The sequence below is a fragment of the Rattus norvegicus genome, chromosome 3 (genome assembly GCF_021556685.1).
Source record: "Rattus norvegicus strain SHRSP/BbbUtx chromosome 3, alternate assembly SHRSP_T2T, whole genome shotgun sequence".
NCBI classification, from domain to species: Eukaryota; Metazoa; Chordata; class Mammalia; order Rodentia; family Muridae; genus Rattus; species Rattus norvegicus.
The window spans coordinates 24,259,230-24,271,613 of record NC_141536.1 but is presented as its reverse complement, the minus strand read 5'-3'; the positions used below and the strand labels follow the sequence as shown (position 1 = coordinate 24,271,613).

The 12,384-nt window shown below is 36.5% G+C and overlaps 1 protein-coding gene across 2 annotated transcripts in view; it reads left to right on the top strand.

Moving 5' to 3' along the window:
• Lrp1b (LDL receptor related protein 1B) overlaps positions 1-12,384 on the top strand; it is a 2,085,328-nt gene that overhangs the window by 1,681,728 nt on the left and 391,216 nt on the right. For both annotated transcript variants that reach the window (XM_087654909.1, XM_087654910.1), the window contains exon 42: positions 10,368-10,557. In XM_087654909.1, the coding sequence (XP_087511035.1) occupies positions 10,368-10,557 (190 nt within the window). The remainder of the gene's footprint in view (positions 1-10,367; positions 10,558-12,384) is intronic.

Sequence of the window (12,384 nt, the reverse complement as noted above, 5' to 3'; positions counted from 1 at the left end):
TTTAAGATTTTAAAAATAATTGTTTTCACTAACATGTATACTAATTATTTTGTCACCAAAATGTAGACATTTCAATCTTTTTCTTTTTCTTTTTCTTTCTTTCCTTTTTTTCTTTTTTTTGGCAAAGTCTTACTACATAGCCCAAACATTCTCTGTAGTCATATATGTGTTGAATATATGGTCCTCTTGCCTCAGTTTCCAGAGTAGCTAGATTTACAGGCCTATGCCATCAGGCCTACTTCAGTTTAAATAATTATCAACTGATTCAAGAGTCTTGGCTAAAATGTAGGATTTAACTATTTCTTTGATTCATTTCTTTAGTCTTTTAAATATGATCTCATTCTGTCATCCAAACTGATTTTAAACTCACAGTATTCTACCTGACACCGAAGAATGATAGCCCACACTCGAGTAGTATGTAAACAGTGTTTTATTCTGAATAAGTCAAGCTGGGGTCCCTTTACCAAGATAGAGAAACCCCCAAGTGAGTTCACAGGCCCAATTTAAAGCACATTGGGGGAATCCAGGAGTAGGTGGGCTTTGTCTTACTGGATCTTGAATCTTTGTTTGGGGGTAGGGGCTTTGGAATTTTATTTTAATTTTTAAAATTGTTTTTAATTTTTTATTTGTTCTTTAATGTTTTGTTTACAGACCAGACTTTATTCCCCTCCCTGTCCACTCTCAGACTGTTCCACATCCCACACCTTCCCCAACTCTATCTCCAAGAGGATGCCACCACCCATCTCCACCCCACCAGACCCCATGACTCCCCCATGTCTCTGCAGGGTTAGGTGCATCTTCTCTGACTGAGTCCAGACTGGGCAGTCCTCCAGTGTAGATGTGTTGGAGCCTCATATCAGCTAGTGCATGCTGTTTGGTTGGTGATTCTGTGTCTGAGAGATTAGGGACCAGTTTGCTGAAACTGCTGGTCTTCCTTAGTGTTCTACCCCTCCAAGGACATTCCCTTACCAGGGTTTGGGGACTGGATGGAAACTAACTCTGGTCCATTGCCCTTGCCTGAGGCCAAGTGGCTGGCAACTTCTGAGGCCTGGACTTGCCTGGAATTGTCTAGGTCTTGGAAAAGGAGATATTTGAAGCTCGTCATGGAGTCAGCCTAACCTTCTCAAGGGATTTATTGAGCCAAGGAGATCTACACAAGGACACACAGTCTTGTTACTACAAGTCTAAAGAAACAACTTGAAGCTGAGTGAGCAGGGGGATTGTAAAAATAAAACCACAAGTTTGATACATGCTGTGGATGTAGCTGTGCTAGCTATCAGAGATCATGACAGAATATGAAATTTAATATGAATAGGGAACAGTTGTATCACCATGGCATTCTGTTTGATTAAGGAGGGGAACAGATGCCTTGATTATCAAAGCAGGACAATGCCAGGTGAGTTTGAGTTTCTGTAACTATTGTGCTCATCTGAGGGTCAGGCTGACCTTAATTTTAGTCACAGTTAGAGTCAGGATTTGCAAATATATATATTTTTATTATTATGTTTCCCCATTGTTTTGAGCATTCTATCACATTTATCTTATATTTCTTGATTGTGTAAATATTGATATTTGGTCCCGAGGGCAAAGAGTTTAAAAGATACTAATATATATTTAACAAATTGGTTTAGTCCATTTAGGAGGTAAGACCCTATTAGGAGTAATATAAGCAAAATGTTAAGGCAGGAGAGGCTAGGGACAACAGCCATTACCCAAGGTAAACTAGCTGAACCAGGATTGAAGCCAGCCCTCTTTGGCCTACCTACTATCTCCCTTAGAGGGTCTTTCTCATTCCTGCCAGAGACTGTCTAATTCTACCATATTTTTTAGTATGAAAATACATTGTTTCTCCCAAAGCCATAATTAATTATTCTTGCTGAAGAAGTGTAGGTACAACTCCCTTCTGTTTTGGAGGACCATTTCAGCTATAGAGTCTTTTTGAGAAAAAGTAGAATATTCTAAATATTTAAGGCGTTTGTTGGCATTGAGAAATGCTAGGCCTTGTTTTGTTTGTTTGTTTGTTTGTTTGATTGGCCAAGGGGAGGATTAGCATTATGTTCCATAAAATAGCAGAGAGAGAGAGAGAGAGAGAGAGAGAGAGAATGAATCTGCTTTAACCAGTTAAAATTTTATAACCATGAATCATAAAGTAAGCTAGTAAGTCATGTAATCATATTGAAGCCTCCATTTAAAGTAGCCCTGATATAGTCTTACTAGGAACACTAAAGTCAGGTATGACCCCTGGTAGTCATTGGGCACCATAGGTAGCCATTTGTCCTCCCTCTGCTAGAGAGAAGGGAAGTTACTCCTTTTTACACAAGGGTGCTAGTTTCCTTCTTTCTTTCTTCCTTTCTTTCTTTTTTCTTTTCTTTTTCCTTTTTTTTTAAATAAAGGTGACAAACTCTTTTTGGTAACTGCTTCTCAGCTGAAAACCAGGGAGTTGTTCTCTGTTGTTAGGGCTCAGTAAAGTTGAAATTTTGGTCAAGGGCAGGCCAGAATGGAACTCAGGCCATGGAGAATAACTGTTCGGAAGCAGCTGCTTCAGAAACCCAGCCAGAAGAGACAGGGAGAATTTATCCAGCTGAATCTCACATACCACATACTCAACTCCTTGATGTGCATGGTTCAGTAGATGGAACATATACACCACCTTCATTTTCAGAATATACTTATCACCCATTACCTTAAAACCAAGCAATAAACCAACAACTATGTAGTTAATAACTCCTTTCATGTTCTACCTAGCCTCCTGTCTTCTGCCCACTATCCAGGAAACAACAACAACAAAAAAAAATCTACATTTTTATCTGTAAGGTTTTGTTTTTAATTTTAATTTTTCACATGCTCATCATTTGATTTGCATATGGATAATTTCTGCCTTTGGCTTTTATGAGCAGAGCTACTGTGAACAGTAGTGTATATCAATATATATTTTAATTTCTCTTGATTATACTATTGGAATTGCCTAAAATATGCTGACTTCATATTCTTATTTTATAGTGGGGCTGAACAGTTTCTCATCCACATAAATAATAAAACAAAAATGGTATTTTTAAACCTTCTAGAGTTTTGCAAAATCTTGTCTTTGTTGTTAGCATCATAGTGGATATAAAGTGTGGTTTTACTGGTATTTCTTTATTTTTGGTGACTAGGAATGTTGATCGACTTTCATGTGGCTGCCTGCTCTGTTTTGTTACCTTAAAAGTGTCTATTCTGTCTTTTATCATTTTCCTACTGGAATGTTTTCTACTTTGTTGTTGAGTTTTAAGGGCTTTTATATGCTTGGTGTATATGTCTGTTGTGATATAAATGATTTGCAAGTGTTTTCTCCTTTGAATCTGAATTAACTATTTTGTGAACTACTCTGTTTTGAAGCATGAACATTTTTAATTTAGATGAAAATCCACGTGTCTGGTTTTCTTTTGCAATCTGTACTTCTGTCATCTCGAAAAAGGCATGAAGATGTGTTGAAGACAGACTATTCAGTTTTCTACTTTGCCTTATACATTCAGGACACAATTATATTTCACATGTCTTTTGCATATGCATACACCATTGTGTAGTGCTTTTTCTCCCACTTCCTGGCAACTCAATCTTTTGTATATGTGAGAACTTATGATCCATAGTTAGACGTAGCTTTTCATCTTCCTTTACAACTTAGATCCTCTTACAATTATTTTTGAATGACTATGACTATGAGGTATCAGTCCAGTCATGATTTTCTTACTTTTGTTGACAAAATAGTTTTAAAATGAATTCAGAAGGTAACTCTGGGACAATTTTATTAGTTTGAGAGAAAAATAACAGAGTAGGAAAGTTGTAAATCTTGACAGCTGTCAGGAGGAGGGAGTTGAAGATGAGGATAGAAACCATGCCACTTGAGTTAAATTCAGTTAAAGTAGGCACGTTCAGCAATAAAACATGTACGTGTGTGTGTGTGTGTGCACTTTTGTATGTATATGTATATGCATAAATATGTATATATATGTACGTGTGTGTGTGTGTGGGAGAGAGAGAGAGAGAGAGAGAGAGAGAAAGAGAGAGAGAGAGAGAATGTGTGTGCTGTAGGGGAATGTTCAGAGAAAATGAAAACACTAAGAATGTCTGTCAAGGCAAATATGCTTTTGATTTTAGCTGTGATCTAAGGAAATATCATTAATTTTGATTTAGAACTCAAAGAATTCAGCAGATGAAGATTTGTATGTAAATCAATGGGTACAGAGGTCTGAAAAAAAGAGATAAAAGATTCAGGAGAGGGAATGTATATTTAGTATTTAGGTCAGTGTCCAAAGAAAAATTGAAAAGAAAGGAGTAAACAGTGGGAGAACTCAGCTATGCTTAACAGTTAATATCTAATGGCAACCAAGGGAGGAAGTTATGGAAATGTAACTATATTGTCACATTAAGGGGCATTATTTTTCTTATCTGCTTAACATACTGTCAAATGAATTTGCTTTCTAGAGGTGTAGGTTTCTACCTGAGTCATGGACAGACATAATTGGATTAATACTTTTTTTTCTTTTCTTTTTTGTTTAAGATTTTTTATTAGATATATTTCTTTACTTACATTTCAAATGTAATTCGCTTTCCCGGTTTCCTGTCCATAAGTCCCCATCCCCTCCCCTCCCCCTCCCCCGTACGGGTATTCCCCCCATACATATCCCTTACTGCCACCCCATATTCCCCTTCACTGGGGGTCCAACCTTGGCAGGACCAAGGGTTTCCCCTTCCCCTGGTGCCCCAACAAGGCTATTCTCTGCTACATATGCAGTTGGAGCCTTAGGTCAATCCATGTATAGTATTTTGGTAGTGGCTTAGTCCCTGGAAGCTCTGTTTGGCTAGCGTTGTTGGTCTTATGGGGTTGCAAGCTCTTTCAACTCTTTCAATATTTCCTCTAATCACCCCCAAGGGAGTCCTGTTCTCAGTTCGGTGGTTTGTTGCTAGCATTGACCTCTGTATCAGACATGCTCTGGATGTGTCTCTCAGGAGAGATCTATATCCTGTCCCTTTCAGCATGCATTTCTAGCTTCATCAATCTTATCTAGTTTTGGTGGTTGTATATATATGGGCCACATGTGGGGCCGGCTCTGAATGGCCATTCCTTGAGTTGCTGCTCTAAACTTTGCTTCCATATCCCCTCCTATGGATATTTTCTTTCCCCTTTTAAGAAGGAGTGGGAGCATTCGCATTTTGGTTATCCTTCTTCTTGAGCTTCCTGTGGTCTGTGAATTGCATCTTGGGCAATTTGAGCTTTTGGGCTAATATCCAGTTATCAATGAGTGCATCCTAAGTGTGTTTTTCTGTGATTGAGTTAATCTGATTCTATTATTTTAAATCTAAGAAAACTGAGCTTTCAAGAAAGCCCACATACCTCTACCTTTTCATATGGGTTAGTTAAATACTAAGGAAAAGTAGAATTGGGATGACTTCCTTTCTGGTGTCATTAGAGAAAAATGAAGTTCTATCCTCAATTGACTCCAAGGCTTCTAATATCTATCTAGCTACTTGATATTCATTGCTCAGGATGAGAACCAAAAATTAAAATATGCATAGCTTGTCAATCTGACTATTGTCAGAGCAGTACTCAGAAGAATCTAGAATTCTACTTTTGCTGAATTTTAGGTTTTGGAAAGCAATCAAGGAAATCCAAGTAAGTAGAATTTAATTGTTCCAGGAATATTGGGGTTTAGATTGAATGTAAATGAGATAAAAATCAAGACATCATTTAAGAACAGAGGACCTAAAGATTTATAGCATCCTTCCAAACTTCTATCCAGAAGAGTTCCAATTCCAAAGCTGGTTACTAAAATGCTTTATTATATTTGATATGTTTTAAAGCTAGTTTTGTCAATCTTATCAAACAAATGACACCAGCAAAATGATTGGTAATGTACAAATATCATTCTTTTTATAATGAAGGAAAGTGCAGAAATCCTTTAATCTGATTATAATTGGAGGAGCTGTGATTGTCTTTTTGTCTTATATTCCTACCCATCATTACACAGCCTGTAGGTCACTTCAGGGAGGACTATTTAGGTGACTGAGGCTAACTGTATTTCTTTATCCAGTCATTAGACACTAATTAGAGATGTATTTATATTTCTTAATAAACAAACAATTTTGTGAACAAATTAGAGTGAGAGAAAGAAGTATTGAAAGATTTCTAAGGAAATTATACAACTTAATTCCAATATTATCAATTCAGTATTTTGTTAGGCACAAATCAAATTGGAGCCAAATATACTATAGGTTAAAATGTCAACAACAGAGAATTTTGAAACAGTAATAGAATCATGCTTGTCTGGAAAGTAAAAGGTTAAGACATTTGCATAGTGTTGTCTCCACAAAGCACTTATTTTATGGTTTTTTTTGGGAGATGGGGGTAAAACCAAAGCTATTTCTCTATGTCAAAGTAACTGAGACTATTAAAAAAGGGACTAGGATGTTCAAAACCAATGTTAAAGTCTCAAACAATGAGTTTAGTGAATTTAGGCCCTCCAATGTATGGTATAAGACAATGAGAATGAAAGTAGAACCCACTCAACTGGTGGTCAAGAATCTTTTCAGATTTAGGATGTTCCTGAGTTTAAACACTTCTTGTTGACTTTGGACTTCATTCTCTTCAGCCAGCGAAAGAAGAAAGCCTATAATAATACACTTATTTTTCTATTAGGCAAATTCTTATCCGCCCTTTAGATCAATATACACATAGTGGGATGGCTTCTACTCTTCCTCATTTGCCATGGGATTGTGCTCATTAGGTCTTACTTTTAGACACAAACTAGAATTACTGGGGAAGGGGAAACATCAACTGAGAAATTGCCTTCAATACGAGTGAACAAGTCCACCCTAGTATTTTCTTAATTTTGCTGGTTGATGTTATGGACTCCATCCCTTTGTGGGACAGAGTACCCTGGGTTAGAAAAGAAACTGAGCATGCCAGAGGAAGCATGCCAATCAGCTTTGATCTATATGTTTCATGCTTCAGATTCATTCTACTTCCATGAGCTCCTGTCCTGTGTTCCATTTGTAAGTTGAAAGAAATCCTTTCCTACCCAGATTGTTTTTGGTTATGATAGTTATAACAGAAACCAAAAGCAAACTAGAAGAGAGAGAAATTTGCATTCAAGCAAAGTATTCTGAGAATTTGTTAAAGAAATTATTGGTAAATTATGAGTGTCAATTTTCCCACAACTGTATACTAATATAAATATCAGCGTATAAGAAGTAATGTTATATTCATTTAGCTATTTTCACTTTTCCTATAACTATGTTTAAATATGGACACATTTATATTCATAAAACTGATTTTCCTAATCTATTGTATTATCTATTTATTTGCAGTCCACTACTTTCACTTTTATAAAATCAACTTCATTCTTCTTTCTTATTTGTTAAAACAAACTGATACACCTCAAATAGACAGAGAGAACTAGGATTACTTATTTAATTACGTGAGGGCAAGTGTATGTGGTAAGGAAGCTGTGATTTTACTATGTGCCCAAATACAATTATTTACTGTGGTGAGAAACATGGAGCTACTTGTGCAGTCTTGTTAGTGTTTTTTCTTGGTTATGCCTTAACAATATATAACTCTGTAACAATCTCCTGGCCTTGATATTTATGATCTGGCTGATTGAATAATATATTATGCTAACTATATAGTTGTCTACCAGGGAAGCATCTTAAACTTCTTACTCTGGCTAATGGAGCATTTAGTAAACCCATTGTTCAAATATCTATAGGTGTGTACTTTTGTGGATAGAGACACAACATATGACTCCATAGTGTTGAAAAGCATCCAAAAGATTTTCTCATATATTTTAATGATCGTGCACAAATGTGTCTATACCATATAACTGTACATTTTAAGAAGCATTATAATATTTCATATGGAAACTCAATCTTTCATATTCTCTTTAAATATTTTAATAGAATTCACTTTGTATGGAAATATTCTTCAAGGGAAAGAGACATTACTAAAACCTTGTAAAATCTGCAATCAGATTCCAATTAGTTTAACTGTGAATGTATTAATTAATTTTATATTGCTCTGATAAAATACCATAACCAGGATAATTTAGAGAAGGAAGAGTTTGTTTTCCTTATGGACTTTTCTATTTGGATTAAGAATTCTTCATGGACAGAAAGTGAGATATGGTGACTGAAGCAGAAACCTGAGGAATCCTATCTTAAACAGCAAACTTAAAGCAGAAAAAGCAAACTGGAAATGGTGTGTGGTTTTTAAGTCTCAAAGTCTTCCCCAAGTAACACACTTCCTCCAGCAAGACCACACTTGTTAAAGTCTCCCAAACAGTAATAACAAGTGGGGACTGAGCATTCAAATGTCAGAGCCTACAGCACATTCTCATTTAAACCAGCAGAGTTCAGACAACTCACACACAATGTCCTTGAACAGCGCACATACTGTTATTCTATGCTCTGTGCTCTGGGTTCGTTACCCATAGAACAGGAGCATCCTCTCACTTGGGATGCAATCTCTCTCTCTCTCTCTCTCTCTCTCTCTCTCTCTCTCTCTCTCTCTCTCTCTCTCTCTCTCTCTCTTCTCTCTCTTGGCAAGAGAATGAGAAAAGAGCATTTGCCAAGTCCCTGTGCAGAAGGAAGGAAGTATGGTTCAATTTGCTCTGAGTTGTTCTGATACATGCCATTTCTCAATTTTCTCACAAATGGTAAAGGACTATAATGCAAAAGCCATTACCACAATAATGGTTAGTATATTTATCAGTGATATGAAATTTCATAAAGCAGGGGGTTTGTAGTTAATACCTGAAGTGCCTTGAACAATTATCAACCACCTATTCACTCCGAACAGGTAACGTGATTCAAAGGAAATCACCTGTCCAGATTCCCTTCTTTCCATTGTCTCTGGCCTAAGTTTCTATCCTAATTTTATGCTGATTGATTCCTGTGTCAGGGGAGGCTATTATGCCAGATTGCTTGTTATGCAACTTCCCTAGAGTCACACAAATCGAAACCAGTGGCTCATTTATTTGTTTCCTTGTAGTTTTCTATTGAGAACAGATGTCTTTCATCCATCCCCAAAGGAGGCACTATTAGAAACAAGAAGTTAGATACAGATAGATCTGGAGTAAAAATTTTTGCTTTAATCGTATGAGTCCATTGGAGATAAACTTTGGTTTCCTTAGAAAAAGAAGATAGAAAGAACTTTTGGGGGATATTTATTCACAAAATAAAATGATGTTCTAGACAGCTTGAAGTTTGTAACAGCTAGAAGTGTTCAACAATAACAGCTATTTATGTAGATATTCTTAGATGTATTCTTTGCATGTAGATGATCTAAATGGGTGTCTACAAAAGATCATATGCAAGAAATCTGGTTCAACATTCTTTATTGATCTTTTGTGCCCCTATGAAACCTCTAAAAACACCTGTGAAATCTGAAATTAACCCTTCATGTTGACCGATGTTGTGAGAATTCAGTACTTTTCTGAGAGGTTCATGGGTAGGGAAAGCATGCTCCGTGGTACAATTTCATGTCTGGATGTGACTTGAACTTTGTTGTACTGAACACAGGAAAAAGAGAAACAGAGTAAGGATGAATTTTACACAAAGGCTCATTCTGAGAACAGAGCTGCTTGCTCTGTTTCCCAGGTACTGGGGTGTGGTGCCACGACAGGATGCCATGATCACATTGTTTTCCAACCCATCATTCTTGTGTGTCAAATTCTATATCACCAGTTCCATTTCTGTATCTGTAGTAGGCTTTAGAGACGAAGTCATTTGAAATCACTGTGTTTTTAGAATAGATTAGTAAAATAGGATGAAATGACTTGCCGGCTAACTGATTCAAATATTGTCTACCAAGACAGATGCAAGTCAGGGTTGTATTTGCCTCTGAAGCTAGTGTCAGCCTGATGTGTTTGGTTATACTTGAAATGCTTAAATCTGCAGCAGCATCAGAAAACTCACCACCATCAAACCTATATGGTCTTTCTGGCTAGTGATTTTCACAATGTTTAAATTATTTATGTTCTATACACTTATGAAAATTGATTATTAGACACAAAATGGAATACCATCATTTTCCTATACCAAAGAACAATAAGATATTTGTGGTTTTCATATTTGGATGAGTAATTCAGTACTTAATAACTTTGATTTTTAATATCTATTTCCCTCTACAGAACGCACATTCAAATACTTACCCATATCACTTTGAATGTAACTTGTTATATGTCATATTACTTATAGGAATCACATTTGTATTTTCAGTTCACAGAAATGGTTTATAAAATGTGGTATTTATATTCTTCTTGAATACTGTTTATTTTGTCAGAAGGCTTTTTAAAATGAAATGTGATTTATTGTCTATTTTCTTCCATCAGACGTAGGCTCCGTAGAGGGTCTCGCCTATCACAGAGCCTGGGATACTCTGTACTGGACCAGCTCCAGCACATCGTCCATCACCAGGCATACAGTAGACCAGACTCAGCCTGGAGCAATTGACAGGGAAGCAGTCATCACCATGTCAGAGGATGACCACCCTCATGTTCTAGCTTTAGATGAATGCCAAAAGTAAGAGGCTGTATTATTTTCTTTTGCATCTTAACAAATTTTAAATTTTGTGTACAATGATGCATATGACTTAAATTTTTCCCGTATTAATGAGTCACTCATTTCTTGTATATCAAAATGTTCAATATCCATTCATTTTCTTTAATTTTATTTTTCTTTTATTTTTATTTCTTTTATTTTCTTGGCTATTTTATATATTTACATTTATATTATTATAACCACATTATAGTAAGGAGAATGGATAACTGCACTTTAAAGCAAACTTCCTTTAAAAATTTCTTCAATGTTCTTTCTATAATTCTTTCCTCTTCTTTTCCTCCTCCTTTTCCTCCTTCTTCCTTCTCTTAACTATCAGTGTGTGAATAATTAAAATGCATATAACTTAAATACTGGGTGTTATCTCTGGAGCATTTTTGATAATAACTAGTATAAATGATGGAAGTGAAAATGCAGAAAAGTATATGGTTCACAGAGTGCACTGATTTATTAATCTACAAAATATATCAGTATCTACTTATGCCTAAAACAGTTTTTTCCATATTAACCAAGAATTTCTATAACTTTGGATCAAAATACAGCCAAAAGAAATTGCAAGGAAACAAACAACAATGAAATGATTCCTGGGTATACCTGTCCTTTCAGCTGCATGCATTAGCTGGTACACTGTTCAGAAATTTAGATGAGTACCTGTAAGAAATTTCCAACAGGATAATATGCAAAAATCATTCTGAGGAAAAAAATATAGAAGGAAATGACAGAAATGAATAATGTTATAAAGGAGATCATTAAAAGAAAGCCTAAGCACAAAGCACTTGGTTGGAGATACATCTCTCACATTTCACTCTGTTATGGAGTAGTGAAGACGTGAAGGGGAAATGTTGAAACAAATGCATACTCTCTCAACCTTTTCGCCATTTTTAAAAGATTTTATTTTATTTTATGTATGTGAGTACACTATTGCTACCTCTGGAAGAACAGTCAGTATCCTTAACCACTGAGCTACCACTCCAGCCCCCCTTTTTTTGCCATTTTTAATGAGAATATAACTGGGCTACTTTCCTTTTCCTTTTTCCTTTCCTTATTCCACCTCTTCCCATGTCTACTTCCTCCAACCCCTTCTATGACCCCTGTTAACAAAATGGTAACTTTTTGCTTTATTGTATTTATATCTCTCTCGTATCTCTCTGTCTCTCTCTGTCTCTCTCTTTGTCTCTCTGTCTCTCTCTGCCTGTCTCTGTCTGTCTGTCTTTCTTTGTCTCTGTGTCTGTGTCTGTGTGTCTGTCTTCTCTGTCTCTCTGTGTGTCTCTCTTTCTTCTCTCTCTGTCTGTCTGTCTTTCTTTATCGCTGTGTCTGTGTCTGTCTGTGTCTGTCTGTGTCTGTGTCTGTCTCTCTCCTCTCTCTCTCTCTCTCTCTCTCTCTCTCTCTCTCTGTGTGTTTGTCTCAGTCTGTGTCTCTGTGTCTCCCCTCTGTGTCTCTGTCTGTCTCTGTGTGCATTTGTGCATGTGTGCATGTGCATGTGTGTGTGTGTGTGTGTGTGTGTGTGTGTGCTGTATTCGGATTCAGAGCTGCCCTCTGTGTATGAGATAACCAGCTAGGAAGCTGATCCCTGGGAGAAGCTAATCTCCATCTTTAAGCAAACATTAGTTGCTCATAGTTGTTTTGATGAGGTTTTCCTCTTTCATGGCAGCATTCTATTGATAACATTATTGTTCAGGTTTTATTTTTGCAGTCCTTTCTAAAGAGGCAATCACACAACCATAGATGTCCTGGGGCAGTAGCTCTTACGGTGTTTCTGATCCTTCTCCTGTGATGTTCTCTGAGCTATGA